This window comes from Pseudopodoces humilis, chromosome 1 (genome assembly GCF_049639895.1).
Source record: "Pseudopodoces humilis isolate 2021_Gansu_Grassland_sample_001 chromosome 1, ASM4963989v1, whole genome shotgun sequence".
Taxonomy (NCBI): domain Eukaryota; kingdom Metazoa; phylum Chordata; class Aves; order Passeriformes; family Paridae; genus Pseudopodoces; species Pseudopodoces humilis.
The window spans coordinates 120,203,556-120,226,924 of NC_142200.1; the positions used below are offsets into that span (position 1 = coordinate 120,203,556).

The 23,369-nt window shown below is 39.5% G+C and overlaps 1 protein-coding gene across 1 annotated transcript in view; it reads left to right on the top strand.

Annotated features, from left to right (window-relative positions):
- IGF2BP3 (insulin like growth factor 2 mRNA binding protein 3) overlaps positions 1-23,369 on the top strand; it is a 110,481-nt gene that overhangs the window by 63,190 nt on the left and 23,922 nt on the right. The window contains exons 5-11 of the mRNA XM_005518876.2: positions 6,369-6,420; positions 6,514-6,577; positions 14,773-15,057; positions 17,233-17,367; positions 17,934-18,056; positions 20,434-20,569; positions 22,380-22,511. Of these exons, the coding sequence (XP_005518933.1) occupies positions 6,369-6,420; positions 6,514-6,577; positions 14,773-15,057; positions 17,233-17,367; positions 17,934-18,056; positions 20,434-20,569; positions 22,380-22,511 (927 nt within the window). The remainder of the gene's footprint in view (positions 1-6,368; positions 6,421-6,513; positions 6,578-14,772; positions 15,058-17,232; positions 17,368-17,933; positions 18,057-20,433; positions 20,570-22,379; positions 22,512-23,369) is intronic.

The window sequence follows — 23,369 nt, forward strand, 5'->3', positions numbered from 1 at the left end:
GAGTTTTGATACTGATGTTATCTGTAATGATTTATCATGTTGCTTATACTTGTTGGATTCCTTCGTTTTTTTTTTAGAAACCACCTTTCTATTGGTAAATCATGGTAATTATACTTTAAGCAACTTCTGACTTAGCAGATTCAAGGCAGGTACTTCTAAATGTTTAAATTAAATTGAAAAAATTAAATTGAAATGTTTAATATTAGTGTGGTTTAAAAGCATTTAGTCCTCTTTCCATTACCTTTTTTTTTAATATACACAGGGTTGTGTATATATATATAAAAATGTAAGTGGTCCAGAGGTATTATCTGCAAATACTTACACACATGTGGTATGTGGAGTTAGTTATAATAGTTGTAATCATAGTTGCATGTAATGTTCTACCTGAGACCCATTTTCAGCTGCTTTCTATCTTTTGCTTAATTCAAAACACTGAAATTGAGATAGTCCACAACATATCTTACCTCCTAATTTTTTTTAATTGAGCATTTCAGAAGTCCCATAGTTGACAGCAAGGTAAGTAGGGACCTCGTGTTTGCTCTTGGCACTGTAGGGAGGGCTATTGGCCGGGGCCAGAGGGTGGCTCTGCTGTCACTAACAAGTCCAGCCTGTGCAGTGGAGATGACTAGTCCATAAGAATTGTGACCCAGTTATTCACCACACACTTTCTTAATTTTGTAACAAGTCGAGGACTTTGAGGAAGACAAGCCCTTTTGGTTAGGGGAATTGAAGTTGCCATGGCAAACTGCATCCTGCACGTTCTGGTCTCTGGTGCTGTGCTAGCTTCCCTAAGCAGAAGTTGCTATTAGTTGCTAACAGTGTCTTCAGCTTGCCTTGTGATGAGCCTGAGGTCTTTCTTGCAGAAGTACCATGTTCTCCTTACTACCAAAAGTGGCTTTGAAGCTGCCCTTTGAACATGCAGACGTGCTGAGCACTATGGAAAATCAAGCCCTTGGTGTCCAAATTGGTCACTCAATTAGTAGTTCCTTTGACAATTTTGTCTTTGTTCTCTGTGGTTCAGCATTACATTCTTAAAACCCTGGTAATGCCACCTAAACAGAATTGTATTATAGGGTAAACTTATTATTAGTTTTGAACATTTGGATATAACTGTAAGTTCCCAAGAGAAGAATTCACTCCAGGGTTTGTATGGGATGTGGTAAATAAGCCAGAGTTATTGTTTTCAGGCACTGCCTTTCTGGTGTGTGCAAACAATGACTTCAGCAGCTTCCAGGCTTATTTTTCTGATTCTTCAAACTATGGTCATGGTTTCATGAGACAGTAAACTGGGTTTGGGAGGGCCTACAAGATGAAAAAAAACCATCACCACACGCTGCAGCACATTGAGCCATTGCAGGCTGGCTTTGCCTATTCAAATGCCTTCAAGAGGTTTTGGAAAAACAACTGTGTCCTGGCAGACCTTGTACTGAATTGGGTATTCCATGCCCCTGCTGCTTTGCCTTTACAGGCATGCTGGTTGCCATGCTCTGACCTTTTTGGTGAAAATGGGCAAAGTTGCAACGTTTGGGCTGTGGAGGGGTGGCAGTGATGCAAAGAGGCTGCCCAGGCTGGGAGATGTACTGGGTGACCTGGAGATGAGTTCACCTGTCCACCATGGTCTCCATTCAGGCAATGCAGCATTATCCAATTACTTTGCCAACAACTGACCATGGCAAAAATAACACTCAGGAATTTATTAGGGGCTTCTTCAGTTTAATTTTCCTTGTAAAGCCATGCTAGCTGGGACCCATGTTTGGGATATTGTTTCTTTTTACCAACCAAAAATAATACCAGACTGAAGGTGCTTTGAAGAGCCTTTTTGCCATGGTCAGTTTTTGGCAGCTGGTGTGGCTGTGAGAGGAATGGCACCTCTGCCAAGGTAATGTCACACCCCCAAGTCACAAAATGCCAAGTCTGCTCCTACTTTACTGCAAATTCTAGTACACCAGGACATGGTGGGGGCCACATCAGACTAGTTTGGCTCAATTAATATAATTCATGGAAAATGGTATTATGGTGCTGCTTTTTTTTTGTTTGTTTGGCTGGGTTTTTTTTGTTTTTGTTTTTTTTTGTGGACTTAGGTATATCAAGGAAGTACTTGAAATATGCAGATGGCATTCGTGGTTCAGCCAGGCTCAGTATCTCTGATATCAGCACTGTTTGTTACCCACCCACATTCTCCTTTGCTTACCTGGGTGTTTTGTTTTCCTTCCTCCCTATCTGTCCTCTGATAAATCAAAATTGTTTGTTTGTTAAATCACACTGTACACTCTAAGTCTTTGCAGCCAAAAATTTCTATGTGGTTTTTCTACTGAATTACCCTAATACTTCTGTCTCTTTTAGCCCCTGCTATTTATGATTTCAGTTGTGTTGTCTAATTTTAATTCCTTGTCAACATGACACAGGAGTCATGGAAACAAGGGGGTGGTTGTGGCCTAATGGATTTGGTCTACATGAGTGGAGAAAAATAACTTCAGGTTCCACAGCACCACTGTGGCGTTCCTGTCGCTAAGTGCATGTGTGAGAGAAAAGCAATATGGATAACTGTGCTTACAGACCAGATATCATGAGACTGATTTCCTTACAGTGTACGACAGAACTCCTACAGCACTATAAGATGAGGTGTATAAAATAGTCTGCTCTGGAAGTGCAGAAAACAACTGCTCTGATTTGTTCAAAAGTGCTACTTCTAAACCTGTGAAATCTGTACAAAAACTGCGGTATTTTAACGTGTGCGTCAAGCTCTCGGTTTCACTGAAGAGTAATGTTTCCTTCTTTCTTTTTTCCATGTAAAGCAGCCTCGATTTGTGGGGCTTGGTGTAGGGTAATGCTGTTTATAATGAAGTCAGAATTGGCTTTTAGAGCCTGATGAATGAAAGTCCACAGTATAAGACTGCAGCTTTTTGTGAGAGAGACATCTGTGCTATAACAAGAGCAGGAGACCCAATTTAGACAACTGCTAGAAGGAGAGCTCAAGAAAAGGAAAGACCTTTTTTTTCTAGCTTAGATTAAATATTTGTACAAATAAACTTTTCAGCTGCTCATCAGAATTGCTGCTGCACCACCAACTTGGCTTTGAATTTTGTTCTGGTTGCCCAACAAGGCTGTACTCGAAGAGTGTTATGGAAGAGCAGCTCAAACAAAACATGTTTGTTTTGCAGCAGAACTATAGGCTTTGGGCTAGAGAGAAAAATTTGGGGAGAGGAAAAAGATAGTGAGAGACATATGAAGAAATGAAAGATGTGAATAGAAACTGACTGTTGCAATAAATACATGTAAAGCAAGAAACACGTACAGGAATTGAGTTCTGTGTTTTGAAAGTGAGTTACAATACAGGATCTGGCTTTGAATATGACTGAAATTACTTCTCCCAACTGGATCAGCTGTTTCAGTTAAGTGTTCTCACCCATGAAGCTTGCTCCTCACACACACACACATATACCCCAGCCACTGCTGAAACTTTTGTATTAGTGCATTTTAAGTAGTCTAATTAAAAGGATACCTCTGCAGTGTTGATCACACTTCAAATCCTTCTGGATGACGCTGATGGTGATGAAAATTCAAGTTTCTCCTGAAGACAGTGCTATAGAGAACAAGTGCCTTTGACCAGAGAGAATTGTTTCTCCTTTTGGTTAAAGCAAGCTCCAATCCTTTGAGAAAACTTCTCATAAATCTGTTCTGCAAAGGAACTCTTTTAAGAACATGGAAACCCAAATCACTTGGATTAAAGCCCAGATGGACACTGTCTCCAACTGAAATGGATCAGGAGAGGATTAAGGAGCAGTATAAATGGAGAACTCCTGCTGGAGAGGGGTGTGATGCTGAATATGCTTTTCTGGGCTGCTCCTGGGAGCAGATGCAAGGGATAGTGTGCTGAGAAGTTTCTGATCACAAACATGCTGAAAGAACTTTTTAGGGAAAATGTGTCTTTTAAAAGTTGTGTGGATTCAGCTTTAAAACATTTCTTTACTTAGTGAAGATGATGGCTTTAATATGTGGATCTCAATAGAAGGGTATGCTTAGCCAGAATACGAATTTAATATAGAAATACCTTACAAAATATTGATTGATTATTGCAAAGCAAATTGTTGTGGCACTTCTGGCGTTCTAGTACTGCTCTTTGCCCTGTATGATTAAGGATGGAAATTAAACTCTCTTTTGAAATGATGCAGCTTTGGGGCAGAGTGGCCACGAGCTGGTGGTCTGCACAGTTCAAATGTAATAAGAACTAAACATGTTTGTTCATATTGTGGCACGGTCTGCAATGTAGAACAGCACTGGTGTTAGTGTACTGTAGGGACAAAAGAATTGCTTTATCAGACTAATGAACTCTTTGGTATCCTATTTCAACTAAACATCTCAGAAAGGATCTCTAAGCCAGGAAAAGCTTTGCTTTTCTTGTTTTAAACCCCTGACTGCACCTGAGATTGTTCCCCCCGCTGGTTTCAGTGGATCCCGTAAGCAGTCTGTGGAAGAAGGTTTTCCTCTAATCTCATGCTGTGGCTCTCCTAGCTTGTGTGAGGTACAGCTGCAGACTTGCAAGACCTCACAACTCTCCCACTCATCTGTGCCAGTGTTTTAATTGTCTTAAAAGGATCTTCCACAGACTTTTAATTTATTTTAATCCCCTGGAGCATCTCTGCTTCAGTAATATTTAGCAAATTTCAGAGCAAGCATTCACTTAGATTCCAATTGTCAGATCCGAGGAGTGGCAGAAAAATTATTTTTTATGGGATTGAAAAGGCAAACTCACAGACTAGGCTAATCTCTACTTGTAGAATGAGAGGACAATTAACAACTTGTCTATGAAAACAAAACAGTTGCCAAGAAAACTTACTAGAGTCTCTACAAGAAGGATGGGGAAATTCTGCAGTTAGAAGCAATAATGCATTGCTCAAACTTGGCGAGCGCTGCATTGCCTTTTAAATACCTGGTTAGAAACGTTACCTTTGAAACATCTATGTACAGTTTAAACTTTAGTAGGTGGTAAAGAGCAGAAATTGCACTGGTAAGTTGTCTTCAGATTTGGGCATATAAACTGCAGTTTATCTTAGAAATGTCTTTTATGTTGTAATAAAATATGTGGCAGACTGATAGATTATAATTTAGGAATTTTTATCTCATGAAGATGTAGAATTTTACCTTTTTAGGGACTGGGGTTTTGTGCACACTCAATTGCTGGCTATAGTAAAGGGAAGTGTACTGCAATGGGAAGCGGCACAGATGCTTTTTTATGCCTACTGCCTTCCTTCTATCCTTGCTTCCTTGTTTCCTTCCTTTCCTCCCTTTATTTACATTTCCCCTTAAGAGACTAGCTGAAGAAATGACACTTGGGTTACAAAAGGGATTGTAAGCTTACTTTTTCACTTCTTGGTGTAAACTGTGAACTTTTCCTGCATCAGTTAAATTTCTGAGGCAAAACATTAGGATGCAGTACATCACAATGATGCACTTGTGTCTGTGCTAGTTAATGCCAGATTCACCATTTTCTGCAACCTTATTGCTCACCAGGAAAAGAATAAACTCTATACCATGTGAATTTTAGATGTGGTACAACTGTGGGTGTGCTAATGCTTTTACTGTAATACTCTGACACCCTGATTTTTCCCCAGAAGTTTGTGTACTTCCCCCTTCATCTTCCATTTGACTAGAATAAAACTATGCAAAATAAAACAACTTAATTTAGATTTCTTTTGCTTCTTGTCACATACATTTACCTGTTTCATCCTAGCTTTCTACTGAAGGAAAAATTAATTGTGACTTTCAAATAATGATGATGGATATTGTTGTGAGTGGTTCCCCTGGAATCGTGATCTTTGAGAAATCTGTCAAAATAATTGTGAAACAGCTCATTGTGCTGGTCATTCTTGTTACTTTCTCAACACAGACAATTCCCCACTAAGGAAGAGAATAACACTTTTATGTACAACCTGTGTTGGGAGGAAAAACCCCAACAACTTCAAACAGGGGTAAAGTTAGATGTTCTTGGAATATATGGAGAAAGTTTTATTTTGGATTTGCTGTTCTCTAATTCTCTCTGCCTCTGCTTTAGCGCAGTCTGAGAACAGGTGACTTGGAGGTTTATTTTCAGTTTGGAATGTACAGAACAGTGTGACTTCCTGAAACTACACTTTGTATTTTCACGTTAACGATATTTTAAATGCAGATTTTCTGATATGAGAGACAAAACAAGCAATGTATGCTTGCTCTTCCTGAAATGATAAGTTTCCTCTTTGTTGGAATGGCTCTCTTAAATGATCTATATTCTCTTACAATAATTTAAAAAATTCAGGTGGTTTTTAGAGGCTTTTTTTGCTTTGTTAATCTGCTTTGAAATTTAAATCTATCATTTCTTTTAACTTTTATAGGTGCTGGATAGTTTGTTAGCTCAGTATGGAACTGTGGAGAACTGTGAGCAAGGTACCGTTTCTATTCTCAATTTGCCTCTAAATTTGTAGTGGGAAGTGAGTGCACACTGAACTTACCCTCCCTCCTTTGCATTTTCCTTTCTAGTGAACACTGACACGGAGACTGCAGTTGTAAATGTAACATATGGCAATAAGGACCAGGCTAGACAGTAAGTATCTTATTTAGTTGTCTCTGTCACCTAACTTGCATTTTGGGGTTCATGTTGTTGTGACTTTATATGTGACATTGCTTCTGATCACATCACCATTTAACAATAAACTAAGCCTTTTGGGAAAGTCTGGTGTAATTAACCTTAATTAACAATTTGTTGTCGTATTTTCTTTTGTTTTGATAAAAAGTAAACTAATAATTTCAAAAAAAATGGAAAAATTGACAAAATTTATTAGGGAGAGCAGAAAGTAAATTTGCCAGTGAGAGAGGATGGGGGTTACTGTTTAATGATATTTCAGCCATGTTTTAGTGATACCTTCTTGCAACGTTTATTGTTTTGTGTCTGTTTCTTAACAATCATAGCAAAAATAACAGGAACAAAAAGAATGTAGCTACTAACCAAAATACAGGGCTTTTTTTTACTAGAAAATTTAATGCTGCTTCCAAACACACGAAAAGTGTGATCTGTGTACCTAAAATAATTTATTTGGTATTTTTGAAATTTAAGAAACCTATTTTTTGCTTATATCTTCAGTAATTGAGAACTTTTAATCTAGACGTTAAAATTCAAAAATATGTTTTACTTAATCATTTCTTGTGCATACTTTTCCTATAAAAATCTGTATTATGTACTTTGCTAAAGGTTCAATTTTGTTTCTCTACAGCAAAAAAAGGATTTGTGTGGTCCTTAAGATTTAACCTGGTGACATAAACACACTTCCTATCTTTTCAGTCACAGTAGGTTAAACAAAACCAGACTCATGGAATAGCCTACAACTATCTTTCTATTTTAACTTGGAAATTTCTGCCACCTTGTGGTAAACCAAAATCAGCAGTTAAGATGCAGAGTGTGCTTATGGTATGCATTAATTCAAAATTACAAATGAAATAATATTTGTACATATAATTAAGTAATTATGATCTGTGCGTAACTTGAATGCAACACATGTATTTAATCTTTCAAAGCATTAGGTTACTTGTAAGTGTATTATAAACAAATGTGATGGGAAACTTGTGTCAGTGGTATCTCCTGTGTACACTGGAGCTGAAGGAAATGATGTTTTCCTTTAATTCACTATTTAACTTTCATCAAAACCTGAATTGTTCGAACAAGTTCTTCAGGTTCTTATGTTGCTTTTGATTCTGTTGCACAGCAATTAAGAAAGTTTGTATTTCTAGTTCTGGAGAAACTTATGGTGCAATGTTACAGATTAATACTACCTGTGCCAGTTTCTCCTGAAAGTGTAAGAAGGAAGTACTAAAAATACCATGGAAAGAGGCATGATATATTTTTTTGAGCTGTCATCTGTGATGTGCGTTCCTGGACTTGTGCACTCCCTTCTGAAGATTAAAACAACAGTTTCCTCCCCCAACTCTACTTGCTAAATTTTAAGGTCAATCCCAAGGAAATGCTGGGATAAGCAAAGACTGTGAAGAAGTGTCAAAGATAATTTTTCCCTTTTCATAAGAAACCATGGGACAGAAACTGAGAACCTCTTGAGTTTGAAGCAGGCAAATTGGCATGCAGTGTGGATGTTGTAGGGGAGCTGAAGCAATACAGGCTGAACGGTAGCAGTTTGGTTCCTTGGAACAGGTAGGGCAAGTGGAAGGAACATTGATTTGCATTTGTGAATGGCTTCACATGGGCATGGGTTTTCTAAGCAGATGTGTCCATATTAGGTACAGAAAATGTTAGCTCAGATTGTCTGAGTTGGGAGATGACCTTGCAGTTGTTTAGAAACCCCTAGGAGAAGTGGCTAGGTCAAGGTATTTTTAGGGAAAAAAACTGTGAGGAATTGGAATGAAGGCTTGCTACAGGACCTGCGTGTGTGTGGGTTTTCCATCGTGACTGCAGTGCTGTTTCAGTGAAATGGTTTTCCCGGACATGATCTGGCTTTGCTGCTTGGAACTGGCTGTGGGGGACAGCAGTGGCAGGGGAGAGAGAGGGAACAGTGTGCAAGTGCTGATGGCTGATAAAGGCAGTGCTGGTCATCCTATGAAGGACATGTAGTAACAAGAACTGACTTTATCAAAAGCTGTTTGGGCTTGTAAAGAGTCAGCACCTGGTAACAAGCTTTGTAGTTTGGAATTTAGCTCTTCAGGGTAAATGGTGCTCTTTGCCATGAGTTTTGGATCCAACAGCATGACATGAAGATTTCTATGCTGCCACATACAGTGTGTCCCTAGGTCTAACTGTACCTCTTCTGTACTTTTGCAATGCACACACTAACCTCACAGTAGTGTTGGCTGACAGAACATGCAAAGTTAGCTACTTCCCTGCTGGATATCTGTATGGCACTGCCATGACTGTTGGAGTGTACTGGCAGTGTGTGGTGAGGGTGCTGTAACACAATCTGGAGATACTTTTGATAAGCAGTTCTAAGTGAGTGTGGTATGCATTGCTTGGAGGACAGTACTTTTGAATAACACTTGTGCTTCCGCCCAGCTGGGAAACTGAGCTGCTTTCTGTCTGGCAAATTTAAGTAGTTGTGGCAGAGGCTTTTTCCTCTAGGCTGGTACTACAGTTGCAGCATGTTCAATTCAGGTCTGCATCCAAAATTAGCTTGGAAAATGAAAACACTGAAGATTGCTGCAGTCTTTTTGAGAAAGAAGTCTTAGAGCACGCAGCACCCAAAATCTGAGACGTGTGCAGTTCCTGAGTTCTAGCTGGGACAGAGATCTGTGTCTTTGTCCTGTTGTAGTTGTGCCTCTTTCCTAGATGGAGAGGCATAGCCTGTCTTGTCAGAAAAAGCAGGATGCTGCTTCTGGCCAATGTGGCCAGAGCAAGGGGAGCCAGCATGGCAGATCAGGCACTTTTTGGCAGCCTAGAAGCATTGCAGGAGTGTGCAGAGCAGTGTGTGTGCCTTGGAAAAACACCCTTTGCTCTCTAGGACTGTGAGTAGCAAAGAGAAGGCTGGCACTACCAGGTCTGACACCACACCCCTCCTCTCCTCTCCTGCAAGCACTTGGGAGGAGGAGAGATTTGTTCCAACTCTGACTGCCCCTGCTGCTCTCCTTCCCAGAAACTGGAGAGGGCTTTACAAAGCATGTGCACTGCTGTGGCATTGGCAATTGTTGAATGTTGTTGTGGGTCGTGGAATATTTGGAAGAGAGGAGAGAGCGAGGGACAGAGCCTGGAGCCTGTGCTTCACTCTGCACAACCCAACCAGCTGCACGCAGACGCTGAGGCAGCCTGGGACATGCTTGCCGAAACACAACCCCCCCTTCTCCCAACATCAATCTCAACATCACTGTAGCCAACAGGACATGCTGCGTCCTTGTGACGTGCTGCCACCAAAATTACAGCTTCTGTCTTCAAAAGTTATATCACCTTCTCTTTCCCTCCTCAAAAGGTTCCAGTGTGCAGGAGTCTAGTACATGCTACAAGATTTAGCCTCACCCAGGATTTTGAAAGTCCAGTAGTGATCACCTTTTAATCAGAATACTTGCAAAAAAAATTTATTACCCTTTCAATGAAAAGGGTACACACATCTGTGTGTGTGCACATGTATCCTTGAATGAACAAGGGTTCACATGACTAATACTTTTATGTGCCATTGTGAGTCAGGGCTCATGTTGCCATAAGAATGATAATACTGAAAATTCAGTGGTGTATTATAAGCTTAGATTTTGTTTTGGTTTTGTTTTCAGAGGTACTGTTGAAACCTATATTTTTATTCAATGTAAAAAAAATTATTATGCCAAAGAAAATTTGCCATGTACATCTGTCTTCTTGTATGCAGTCGTATCTGTTCAGGGAAGAAAAAAAAGTGGCATACGTAAAAGCCCCATGTGGGAGTGAAATATGTTCTCCTTCTAGTGCTTCATGTCATCATGCCATCAGTGGAAGAATGATTCCCAGCACAAGACCTGGTGGTTTTACTGTAATCGTTTATCTAGGGTGTTTAACCTCCAGTAGCATCAAAAGGGAGAAGGCTGGGCAAGCTTCCTCTTGTAGGGAGCTCATGAGAGGAGAGTGGTGAGATGTCATTTTGATGGGAAAAACTCAGGTGACTAATTTACAGGATACTTGTTTAAATGTTTCATTTTTATGTAGGAACTCCTGCTTCTGAGCAGGTGTCACATGAACATAAACCAGGCTGCTATCCATCTTATCAGTACATGAACAGTAGTTTCTGCGGTCTCTTAATGAATTCATTTTATTAAAAAATTCTGAACTATTCTACGAGATTTCTGTGTACCAGCTCTCGCTGGTATGTGAAATGGAAACATTTTCCTTTTCTACTAAATATAAATTTTAAAAGAATAACTTCAGGGTGGAGGCCACATCTTAATGGGGCAGTTAACTGAATTTTTTCCCATCTTTGTCCTCACTGAGTGATTCTTCAGGCTTTAGACTGTGTAAAAGATGGTTTATGGGTTGTTTCAGCAATGCTGCCTGACAGAGGTAGTCTGCATGGCCTTCGTTAACTTGTGGTGTCGTGGAAGGAGATCCCCAGCACTTGGGAAGGCAGAGGTGGTGTTGCTGTGTTCTGGAGTTCTCAAGGTGGTCAGAAAATGAGAGCATGTGCTTTACAGAAGGAGCTGGGTGTAACCTGTATTTGGTGAACTGCAACAATGACAATAGCTTTGCCTGAAACAGATGTCCCCAGCACTGGGAAGAACTGGTCACTTGCTTTTAGCTGAGGCTCAGGCTTCCCCTGAGAGTAAGACTGGCTCTCCTGATAGCAAGTGTTGTCCTAGATGCTGTTTTACAGGAATTTTGCATCTATCTAGAGGATAGATCTAGAGGATAGAGGTTCTTAAACACTTGTCTCTTCATGGATTTTCTTCCACATCTGTCTCTCCAGCCCCCAAAGCAGTGCCTAGACGCCTCTAAAACTGAGCTTGTTATGGTGCAGAAGGGCTGCTGAATCATCACATTGCCTAATTCTAGCCCCTGTTTTGTGCCACAAAACTGATGAAAATGGGTCCAGAACAGCTGAAGAAAAGTGTATTACAGTACTTTAAAAACCTAGTGAAAATTGTCAAATATTGGAATGTGAAGGCCAGAATCAACAGCCAAAGGGACCTCCCAAAAGCTGGGTTTTTTTTCCTCTGTAAGAAATGCACTAGAACTGTGTATGTGCTACATTCACTGCAAATCAGTTTTCTTGGCATTCCACTGTGTGTTCCCAAATCAGTGTAGGATGTGGGACCACATACCAAGGAAATATCAGTTCCACAAAAGGCTTGAGAGATCAGCATTTAATTACTGATTCTTCTTTGGACTTCCCATCAGTTGAACAAGTCAAATTATAAAACAAGTCAGGCTGTAAAATATGGAGAACTCAGTGACTCACGGGGTGAATTAGTGTGTTATTTTTCCATGTCATCATATGGTTTTGGTGGCCAGAGATTGTTCACTGCTGACATAATTAATTTTCCACAATGGCAAATGAACTTTTCTAAATTTGCTTTGAATTTAAGGTACTTATAGCCATATGGAATTATTTAGCAATTTATAAATTGTTATTAAGAAGAAAAAAAAGTCCAACCTTCTTTCCAGGAAAATATAGTGCATATATGTATTTGTTGCTGTGAAGTGTTTGTTGTGAAACCATGATAGGTATGAAGCCTGATTGCAGACAATAAGCCTAATCTTTCCTTTCCCAGCCACTTCTAAGGAAGAGTGAGAAATCTGGTGCACTGATTTACTGTCAGGTTTTATGTTAATGCTGGGATTCTGGTCCAAGATGTTTTAAAGACAGAGGAGGCTGACACATTTTGGGAAAGAAGCAATGTCTGAACTTGTCAAATAAATGCGTGGAGGGAAATGAGTTGGGATGGACGTTAATCTGGAGCCTATCAGCACATTTGCAAAATTGTTGGTGTTTGATTCCCAAACAAACAGGGCTTGTGCAATTGGATGGTCTGGCAGTGCCATTTCCTTTCTGGTAGCAATTTCAGTGAAACTCAACCTAGAAAGAGAGGTCTTGGATATTTGTCACCAACAAGAAATTAGCACGTTCAGGGTGTATAAAAAGGCAAGGTCTCAGACCCCTTTTCCAAATAGGATGTCCAGGTAGAGAGACTTCAGTGAAATACCTTTTATATACTGATGCAGAAACTAAAAATTGAGACAAATCTATGGAAACACAAGTCTCACTAGTCTGCTCACTGCTCTTACTGTTTTGTAAACATGTTTTATTATGTAATAAAATGCTCTTCAAAGTCCATGGAGTAAAAGTTTAAAAATGTCAGCTCTGAAATAACCTCAGCAAATTTTAATCCAGCTCATTTGCCACTTGCTGTAAAGGATTCTTCCGTTATGGGAGTAATTACACTCCTGCCCAATTCCCAAAGGACTTGTGTCTCATTTGGTTAACAGAAGTATTTAATGAACAGTGATCAGTTATTCAATATTTCGCTTTCTTTGTTCATTGGCATTGCCTTGGGCCTTATTTATTATCAGCCCTTATTAAACATTGTTCCAAAGACACAAATTACTTGTTTTCTCATGAGCTCTTCACTGTCCAGCTGGAGTATTTTGAGGATGCTGGCTCACCCCCTGAGAGATGAGGGGACCTGTTATCCTCAGTACCCAAATACCACTTCTTATCTGGGCTTCAACAGCTGCTTGTGACCCAGACTGTCAAATGGGACACCTGGGAGACAAATAGTTTTCACTGGCTGCCCTTGAAAATGTAGGCAATTGGTGGCTATCATCATTCTTTATCTCTGTAGCTGAGGCAGTAGTATAAGTGTTGCTAAGGCTAATGTTTGGTAAACTGGCAGGAATGTCCTGCAAATGTGAGTGAATGGAGGGGCTGGGTTAAGTTTCTGAATTCAGAGGCCTTGCTCCAGAGCATATGGTTGTTGGAGCTTTTTAATGAAAATATTGGTGAGTTCTTTAATAAAAGATGGAGACTCCCTCCCACTCTTGCCTTTCAATTTATTAAATTTATTTTTTAAATGTATTAAATTATTAATTTATTAAATTATTTATTAATTTTATTTTTAAAAAGAAAATCTGTCACTAATCCTTGATTCAATGTTAAGTCTGGCATTTATGAACTAACTCAAATCAGTGAGTGCATATTTCAGTGATCAGTATATTGCTGATAATCTGAATAATTGCCTGAGTAATCTGATAATTGCCTGTTGTAGCAAAACCTGAAATGCCTTTTTTGGGCAAATGTATTTATTTTATACCACTGGCTTACCAATGTGTTGCATGTTAGCTTAGTTATTCCTAATGTTTGCCAGATATTTAGTCATATTGACTCTACTCTGTTTGTGAGTGGAAGGCATTCTACCTTCTGGAAATCTGTCATTTTTAAGTTGAGTTGAGTTTCTCCTGTGAAGAGGAGAGCCAAGAGCAGGTCAGGTTGGCCTGCAGACCTGTTCTTGTTCAGGAAGAGGGACTGAGCAGAGGGAATGCCGAGTGACCGGCAGGTTTTCAGTGCGAGGGACCACAGTATGAGGGGCTTGTGTACGTATCCCTCTATGATACTTAACTAAAAGAACAAGAGAGGTTGAAATAACATTTTAAATGCCTTCTAACAACCTTGCTTTTATGGAGAATTTAACACAGACATGGGGCTTTAATTTCCTTGTTAACTTTTAAACCTATGTACAATATGGCTAATTAGTAAGTTGCAAGGTGCTCTTGCAGTCTAAGGGGGATTTCAGATGCCATTGACTGGCTTTGAGTGCTTCCTTTCCTGCTGAGGTGAAGGTGCTCTCTTCTTTCATATAAATGCGTTTTTTTTCATTCCTGTCACAGCTTTATCAGTTATTGCAAAAACTGCAGCCAAATAGCTGCGCTGGCAAAAACCCTAATGAAGGTGCCGTGATAGCAGCTAACAAGTTTTCCCTCTGGTGCAGCTTTAATTCTATTTGGGAAATTGATTTAAATTAAATCAGGCAAAAGAATGCTTTTGAGTGTATAAGCTCTGTCTCCTGTGAGGTTTTGCTGATAGGGTTGGACCAGCAAAACCTTTAAAGTGCATAGAAGCCCAGAACAAGCAAGAGCTAACTTGTAGTTCTTAATATGGTGACTTTGTGTAATCAAAATCTTGGCTGAAGGATTTAAAATATAACTTTCCATCTTGGAATGAGTTTTTAGTTTCATCATGCAAGTTAAAAAGGACAGAAGTCTATATCTGAGTAACTTGTCATTTCATAAGGCCCTGTGTGCACCCGTGGGTTTTTTTAATCCTCTCTCTCCTCCCCTTTCCAAATAAACAGAGCAATAGAAAAACTGAACGGGTTTCAGCTTGAAAACTATTCCTTGAAAGTTGCATACATCCCTGATGAGATGGCAGCCCAGCAACCTCCGCAACAACATCCCCAGGGAAGACGTGGATTTGGCCAGAGGGGTCCTCCCAGACAAGGGTCACCCGGCGCAACCACACGGCAGAAACCACAGTCGGACGTTCCTCTACGGATGCTGGTTCCCACACAGTTTGTAGGAGCCATTATCGGGAAAGAAGGAGCAACAATCAGAAACATTACCAAGCAGACACAGTCCAAGTAAGTTCTTTTACAAAACTGCAATTAATAGCTTTAATATTGTGTCATCCTTGTAAAGAGGAATTTGTAGAACTTCATTGTTAATCTGCATGGTCAGAGAGTAAATGAAGATAACAGAGAACAGGAAATATTTTGCAGGATTTATTTAAGACCTGGATTCCGTCCTTGACACATGTTCAAATACTAGATGACTTTTTTATCCCTTTTTAAAAGAGGAGTGATAGCAGGATGGTACTCTGGTGGAGAGTTTTGCTTAGAGATGTACTAATATGGTTCTGGTCCAAAATGTGAAACTGAAAGTTGTAATATGTTGTTCTGGGGGACAGAACAGTCCCATACAGTCAGTGTGGTGATGCACCCAAGTCTTCAAGTGCTTATTCTAGTTTTAGTTTGATTTAAGGCACTTTTCGGATTTGTAAATTTTGTCAATTCAAGATGTGGGAGAAAAAAAACCCTAAACAAAAAAACTTTTTATCTCCCCTCACTACTTCTTACATGTTACACTCCTCTGTTTCTGGAGAATATATTTGTTGCTATCAAGTTGCAGACCACACCAAAACACAGATTAAGGAAATGCATGGGAGGCAAAAAGCAAGCTGCTAAGTGACCTAAGAAGCTTAGAGCACTGGGGTCTAGAGACACTGGATGAGATTGTTTCCAGTGTGTGTTAAATCCCTACCCACAAGGAAGAGCTCAGCACAGATGCAGAGGGAGGTGGGGTTCTTATTCCAAGAGTTTTTCTAAGATACCCCTAAAAGCAGAGAATTAAAATGCTGCCTTCAGCAGCCCACTGGTAGGAGCCCCCAGCTCTGCAGTTGTGCAGCAGGCAGGACCTGGGAATGAGCTGTGTGTGAGGGGACTGAGGGTGGGTGGGAGCCTCAGTTTTGAGAGCAGTTAATGAGGATAAGGGACTCCTCTTTAATTACACCCCAGCCCCCAACAAACAGGCTTTCCCCCCTCCCCAAACCCAGGATTATCGTGATGTTCCTTCCAACCTCTCATTAGCACGATGTAACCCAGGAGACTATTTAGTGTGTTTAACAACACAGGTTTAAGAGATTTGTGGTGTCCTGACAAGACTTGGTTGCAATTTTTCTATGGGTAATCAATTTTTCAGGTGATACATAAAGCATCTGGTTCTTGGACTATAAAAGTCCTGGAAGATTTGCATAAGGAAAGTTTTTATATCTAAGAGAAGGGTGGGTAGAGCAGAAATAATTGCAGGTTGCTAACTTTGCAGATACGCAGCTTTGAGAATGATGTTTTCATTGGTTTGGGGAAAAAAAAAAGAGGAAATTTCATCTACTTTCAGTTCCACTAAGAATTGCCACAGGTTTCTTGGAAAAAGCTGCCTTGTGAAACAAAAAGAGTTTTCAGTACTTGAAAGAACTGCAGAAATAAAGGAATTTACTTGAAAAGCAGCATGGTTGCTTCAGTTAGGAAACAGCTGTTACATGTGGAAGAGGGGCAAAAACAAAAAGCAGAGGTGGAAAGAACATGTGAGCTGCTGTTATTGGCAAGGAGAAATAATATCAAGGCATTGTCTTTATGCAGGTCATAATTCATTTTTATTAAATTCTTAGAACTGCATATACCGGTTGTAGAACAAGGCTAGTAGTTTCAGGGTGGTAGATGGTAAAGGTGGTATCAGGACAAAATCAGGCTGGAAAAGTATAAGAAACTAATCTTGTGGATGGATGCAAAGTACCACCATGCTACGTTCTAGTAGAGGTGTGCTGGGAAACTCTGCTGCTAAGGTATTTAAAATAAAATGGGACAAAGCCTGAGTGTCCTGTAGCTGCACAGTCATTCTAGGTAGAGCAGTGTGGCTGGAGATGGAGCACTGGGAAAGCTTGATGAGATGTTGTCTTCAGGGGTTTACCACGTTGTCTGTCAAACAACTCCCCTGAATATCTTGAAGGGAGTTTATTGAGAAAAGGAGATCCCAGTCTCCACAAAGGTGGGGTTTAGCTGGTAAAATCAGGATTGGGGAGGCTCTTCATAACACACAAATTTTAATTTATGGTATGTTTAAGTAGTTGTAAACTTTTCAAAATTAAACTACTAATATATAGTCACCTTTACCTCAGAATAAATTAGTTTTATGAGAGCTGGAAATACACAAGGCTTACCATAGAGTATGTGGTTACAGTTACTGTTTTTCTTTCTTCCAAGAATTGATATTCATCGTAAGGAGAATGCAGGTGCTGCTGAGAAACCAATTACCATCCACTCAACTCCTGAAGGTTGCTCAACAGCTTGTAAAATTATTATGGAGATCATGCAAAAGGAAGCTCAAGATACTAAATTGTGAGTAAAAAGCATTTCATTGTGAAAGCATTAAAAATTCTGAATTCTCACTGGCTTCATTTAAAGAAGTTGTCTTTAAAGCTCTTAACAAGTGAATATTTGCTGTTATCTGTATCTAAGTAGGTAAAGGAACTGAAATATTTTACCTTTCAGGACAGTCTACTTGCTTAATTAGCCCCAGCATGCTTCTACATTTTCAGTTGTTGTCTGGCTGTGATTTTAAGGTGAACGGGAGCAAATACAGAAGTTTCTTGAGCAACTGACAGCTTTTAGTCAGAGTGAGCATGACAAGTTGTGAGCCCTCACTAAAAACTTTAAGATATATTTCTTCCCTCCCAACAGCTCTTGCTACTTCAGTCTGAGCTTTACTTAGCTCAAGGTATGTCAAAATTAAGCCATAGGTGATAGTGCTGAAAAGCCCATTGCACCTGGACTTATTCTGCACCCAGTGAAAACATGCAAATGGGAGTCATGGATATTTCTATGAAAATAAAATTCATCCACAACATGCATAAAAGTTCTACTCTGGTGTCCAAAAGTCTCACTAGGTATAACTTCCATTACAGTACAGAAGAAATTCCCTTGAAGATACTGGCACATAACAACTTTGTTGGCCGACTTATTGGCAAGGAAGGAAGAAACCTGAAGAAAATTGAACAGGACACAGATACTAAAATCACAATATCGCCGTAAGTTTTTGGTGGCCTAATCTTTTGGTGAGATGTCAAATGGCAGCAATGCTGCTGCAGGACATTCAGGTACAGAGTTCTTAGAAAAATATTCTGTGTGTTGAAGGCTGAGATAACAGCTCTTCAGAGGCCTTTCCATCATATGGATTAAACTGTTACTTAAGCTCAGTTAAATTTTATGTAAACAGTGAGTCTTCATTGTAAACTCAGTCAAGAGCAAGCCTAAAAATAACCTAGGCTATGTGGAGCCTGTGTTAGACTATATTTTAAGTGTCAGTTGTTTTTAACATATTATACCATATGTAATGATGAGTGTTTGAAACTCTAAGTCTGGATCGGTTCTGAGCTATGTGTGAAAATGAGTGAAATTAGTGATGTTTTAGTTTCCGGTATGTATTAAATTTTTGGATCAGAGGGAAAGAAATAGAGAAAATGAATACTGAAAAGATATCTTTAGTAGCAGTTCTGTCCTTTTTGACCACTGACAGCCAAATTACAATACATTGGCTAGTCTGCTACAAAGTAATACCTTTTGGTGTGAGTTTCTGAGGGTAACTGAGACCTGTTCAAATTTAGCTGAGATTAAACAGGAGTTTCCACCTTTACTGGAAATCTGTAAATCACTGATTAGATTAACATCTCTGTAGAATCTTGGCAGTCAATAGAAGTTTTACCCTGGAGTAATATCTTTAGAGAACCTCCTGTTCTGAATAATGAATGCTCTGGCATGAACTTTCAAGCACTTGAAGGCATCCTGGATTTGGCTTTGGCCAGAAAGGGTGAGAATTAGGCTTACAGGCTGTAGGAAAGGGAAAAGGTTGGGAAAACACATGAAAATGTATGAAGAGGTGTGAATACATGCAGGAGACAAAAAAGTACTGCAGGAAATAGCTCAAATGAGGACAAGGAAGCTGGGAGTAAATGTGACTCTTCAGAAAGAGGAAAACAAATTTGGATGAAAGCACCTGAGGCCTGTCTTAAAGGTGTGTGTTTATGGAACTAGTCTGAGGAAAAGAAATCAAATAGAGAAAATGCACATAAATAAATATGCTTCAAGAATAGATTTTTTTAAGGCCAGCATGCTCTCTTGAACGTGTTCCCATAAACATTTTGTCTGCAAACAGTATACAGACTATTAATGCTAAAAGGGGAAAAAAAAACGTGTACAGAGTACATGACAAAATGGTCTTCATTCCATGAAATCCACTTGTCTTTATTGATAACACATCGCCAATTTACATATTGTCTGTAAATAGCTACAGAGTATATTTTAATTTAGCAAATTAATGGTTTATTTGCATTAAAATCTTGGCCTCAAGATTGTATTTGTCATACTATGCCTAAAATATCCCCTTGAAGTCATCTAGTGTAGTCAATACATAAATGAGAGCATATATGCCCATTGATTTTGCTATATCTAATTAGTCTTTCTCGTGATCTCTTCATTCAGGCTTTTTGGTAAGCTTGCCCATAAATTTAAAGTAAGGCATCAGGTTTGGGAAAGTGTTTCTTCTCTTCTCTGGGATGTTTTCCACCACTTTGCTTCCTGAGGCAGTACTTCAGTGCTCCCGCACTGGAAGGTTAAGGACTGCTCAGTTGGATGTGTGTTGTGCCTGGCCAAGATGTGCGGGTTGCCGTGCAGGAAGGCAAGGCCTTGTGTGCTGCTTCCTCTCTCCTTCCTGCCATGGGCTTCCTCACTCCTGCATCTTGCTCTGGACTCTGTCTTCAGCCCTTTATCTTTTCTCAGTACATGGATATGGCACGGCTTCCCAGCACGTTTAATCCATGTTATCACAGTAGGTTAGCATTTGTTGCCCAATAAAGCCCTGGTGTAATGCTGTCACTCTTTCATTTCCCTGAGGAGTTACTAGTGTTGAGCAGCAAATGTTGGCTTGCACACAGCCTTTCTTTTTTCCCTTTTTGAGGGTTTGGAGGCTCTCCTGCAGTTTCATTGAGGCTGGACTTCCCTTTCCTGAAGGAATAATAGTTCTCAAGGAAGGAATGTTTCTTAGGGCATGTTTCTGGGATGTCCAACATGAGTGTCTGAAGCCCTGTCCCTGTTGGTAGTGCTGGTGTGGGGTGTGAGGTGGGACATTGCTGCACTGTCCTGCAGCAGCTCTGTGTGTCCCCCCACAGCGTGGTGGCTCCATTTTGTGTGGTGTGTCTCTGCCATCCCGTGCCGAACCTCACCGTGAGGGGTCTCATGTTTCCTGTCAGGCCGGAGTTCCCCCAGATTATCTGAGAACTGTATTTGAGCCCAGTTACGAATTGTCTTCAGAGGGCAAACTCGACATGCTTGGGCGTTGTCGCACTCAAATGATACATCTCAATTATCTGCTCTGTTTGCTAATTCACTATGCTTCTGTGTCATTTGCAGATTGCAGGACCTGACACTCTATAATCCGGAAAGGACCATTACAGTTAAAGGCAGTATTGAAACTTGTGCCAAGGCTGAGGAAGAAATTATGAAGAAAATCAGGGAGTCCTATGAAAATGATATTGCTGCTATGAATGTGAGTTTTCTTAGGGTATGGGCTCTTTCTGGGACTAAAACCACAGAAGGGTTTTGGGTGTGAGGGACTCCTGGAGGTCACCTGGCCCAGCAGTGCTCAGTGTAGGCCCCATTTCAAAATTAAATGAGGTCGTGTTGGAACTTTGTCTTCTTAGCATTTCCATGGATAGAAAGCCCATACTGTCTCTGGTCAGCCTGTGCCCTGCCTCACTGCTCTCATGATGATTTTTTTTTTTTCCCCTAATATCACATCAGAATTTTCTGTTGCAGCCTCTCAGTTACCTCTTATTTATTTGTGGGAGTGTGGGCAAGTGTTTTTGTTATTTATTTATTTATATGTGCTATTTTAATGGAGGCTTTTTCTGGTTTATTTTTGTGTGGGGGAACTGAGAACTTTATTTAGATTGAGGAAATTACTGAGCATTTAACTTTTTTCTTGTTGCAAGAACCTGAAGGAGAGTGTGTTTGTGCTGTTGTGGCTTATGTGCTCTGGCTTGCATGTTTTTTAAATAGTGATTCAGTCTCTTCACATAAATAGCATAATCATGTGTGGAAGAAGGATCTCTCCTGTTTTTAATTATTTAATTTAAGAAGGTTTTATTAAAAGTTTTTTTTTCTTGATATAGATGATAAAGGCATTTAACTATTTGAAGATGATTGGTGATGATATAATGAAAACAACATACCTCATTAGTTTGCCAAAGTGTTACTAATGCATATTGAGAAATTATTGAGATTTTTTTGATAGTTAGGAAAAACTTTGTATGTGTGTATGTATCCAAATCTTATGGTCTTAGAGTTAGAATAGAAATATTTTTTCAGTTTACAGTAGTCCTGACTGTCTAGAAATGTCTGTTCTTAATGCTTGTCCCACCAAGTGGAGAGAATATTCTCCCCACTTTACTTCCCACACAAAGAAAAATGCAGTACATGAACTACACATGAGGAACAAAGTATTCAATAGTGGTGCATTTTTGTTTCATGTAGCAAGCAGAAACATGGGGTAGAGACTGCATTACTATTTGACAAAGGTATGGAAAGTCCAAAACTACATCTGTTACTGTACAGATTTCAAGTTTAGTTTGTAGTAATTATTAAGGTAGCTTCTGAGGTGGTGAAGTCTTGAGGATTTTTTGGTGTCTTATGATTGACTTATCTTAATGGCCTGAGATAGTCTGTCTCTTTAGCTGAGGTATTTCTAAAGCATATTCATGTTTCTGAGTAATAATCTGGAAAAGGGTGCTGACAAGTTCTGTATCAGACAACAAATGCTTCCTACCACATGATGGTGTCACTTTTCTCAGGTGTGGTCAAGCAAGGGACATGCGACTTTATAGCTGATTCTTTCCCAGCAATTGCTGAAGTTATCTCACTTCATCTTTTGCAAAGGAGGGAGGATGGGGTGATAATATCACATATATATTCCCCCAGTGTAAGAAAAGAAAGGCCTTGTGAATTATCTTTCTCTGTTTCTACAGAGCTGTCTTTTTAGTATGAGGTATTATTTTTCTGATAAGTTTTTTCACTCTGAAAGTAAATAGTACTTTTATCTGAATATCCTGCTGTAAAATTTGAAATGTGTTTTGCTGTTTAAGTTATAACAAATGATATGCCTTTCTTACTATGTATTTTTAATGTTATTGTCTGTACATGTGTCTAGGAAGGAAACAGGTTTGAAGGAGAGTCCTTTCAGTAATGGAGGTGAATTATTTTTTAAAATAACTTCCCAAAAGGTTAATAGCATATGCCAACTAGGATTTTATTAAAGTTAATAACCAGGACTCTAAATCTTAACTCTTCTGCCATTGCAGCTTCAAGCACATTTAATTCCTGGATTAAATCTGAATGCCTTGGGTCTGTTCCCACCTTCTTCTTCAGGAATACCACCTCCTGCAGTGAGTGTTGCCTCTGCTGCTGCTGCTGCTTCATATCCACCATTTGGGGTAAGGGAAGCTCTGATTTTGGATGGTTAGTGGATGGTGATACTAATTTCTGCAATGCTGCTGCTCAAAACCAGGGAGAATGCAACATTTTTTGCCAAGTTACCTGGAAAATCTGGGAAGGGTGTTTTGCTATCTGTGTTCTGTCATTTTTCTAAATGTTGTCTGTCCTTCTGCTTGCACACTGATAAGTATTTTGTGTGGCTGCAGTTGGGAGCAGGCATTAATTTCTTTTCTAGTGAAATGCTCAGTGAAACTGAAAATAGTGCTGCTTAGAAAATCGTTAGATTTTATTTTATATAGGATTTGAATTATTCCTGAAAGAAATCTCACATAAACAGTATTTCAGAATTGCTGAAATTGCCAATTAATAATGCTAGTCTGCAATTTTATTGCTTGTGATATGGAAGAAAAAGAAAGGGTCTCTTGTCATGAAGTGGGGATCTATATGTAGCTAAAATGTCTATTTGAATGTAGCAGTTTATAAATGCCCTGTTGAAATGCAATACTGCTAAATATATAGAATGTAAATTGCATGGATTAATCTCCAGAAAGCTGTGATTTACTTGCCACTTAGCTGAATATCTGAACAAGTTTAACAGAATTTTACTCAAATTCTGTGCTGATTAGTAAACATAAATGAGGTATTTTCAACACTATGCTATGGAGCAGAAGGTCATTTGTTGTACCAGAAAGCTCCAGAATCTGTCTGGAACTGAGATGGTGTTCTGTTTTCAAGAAAAGACAATCTCATAAGAAGGTGATTTTTTTCATTTTCTCTCTGTTTCTGGTGCTGGTGGTAATTAGCAACTCAAGGGTTGGTGATTTTTCTAAACAATTCTAACTAGTCTCTTCAGAAGT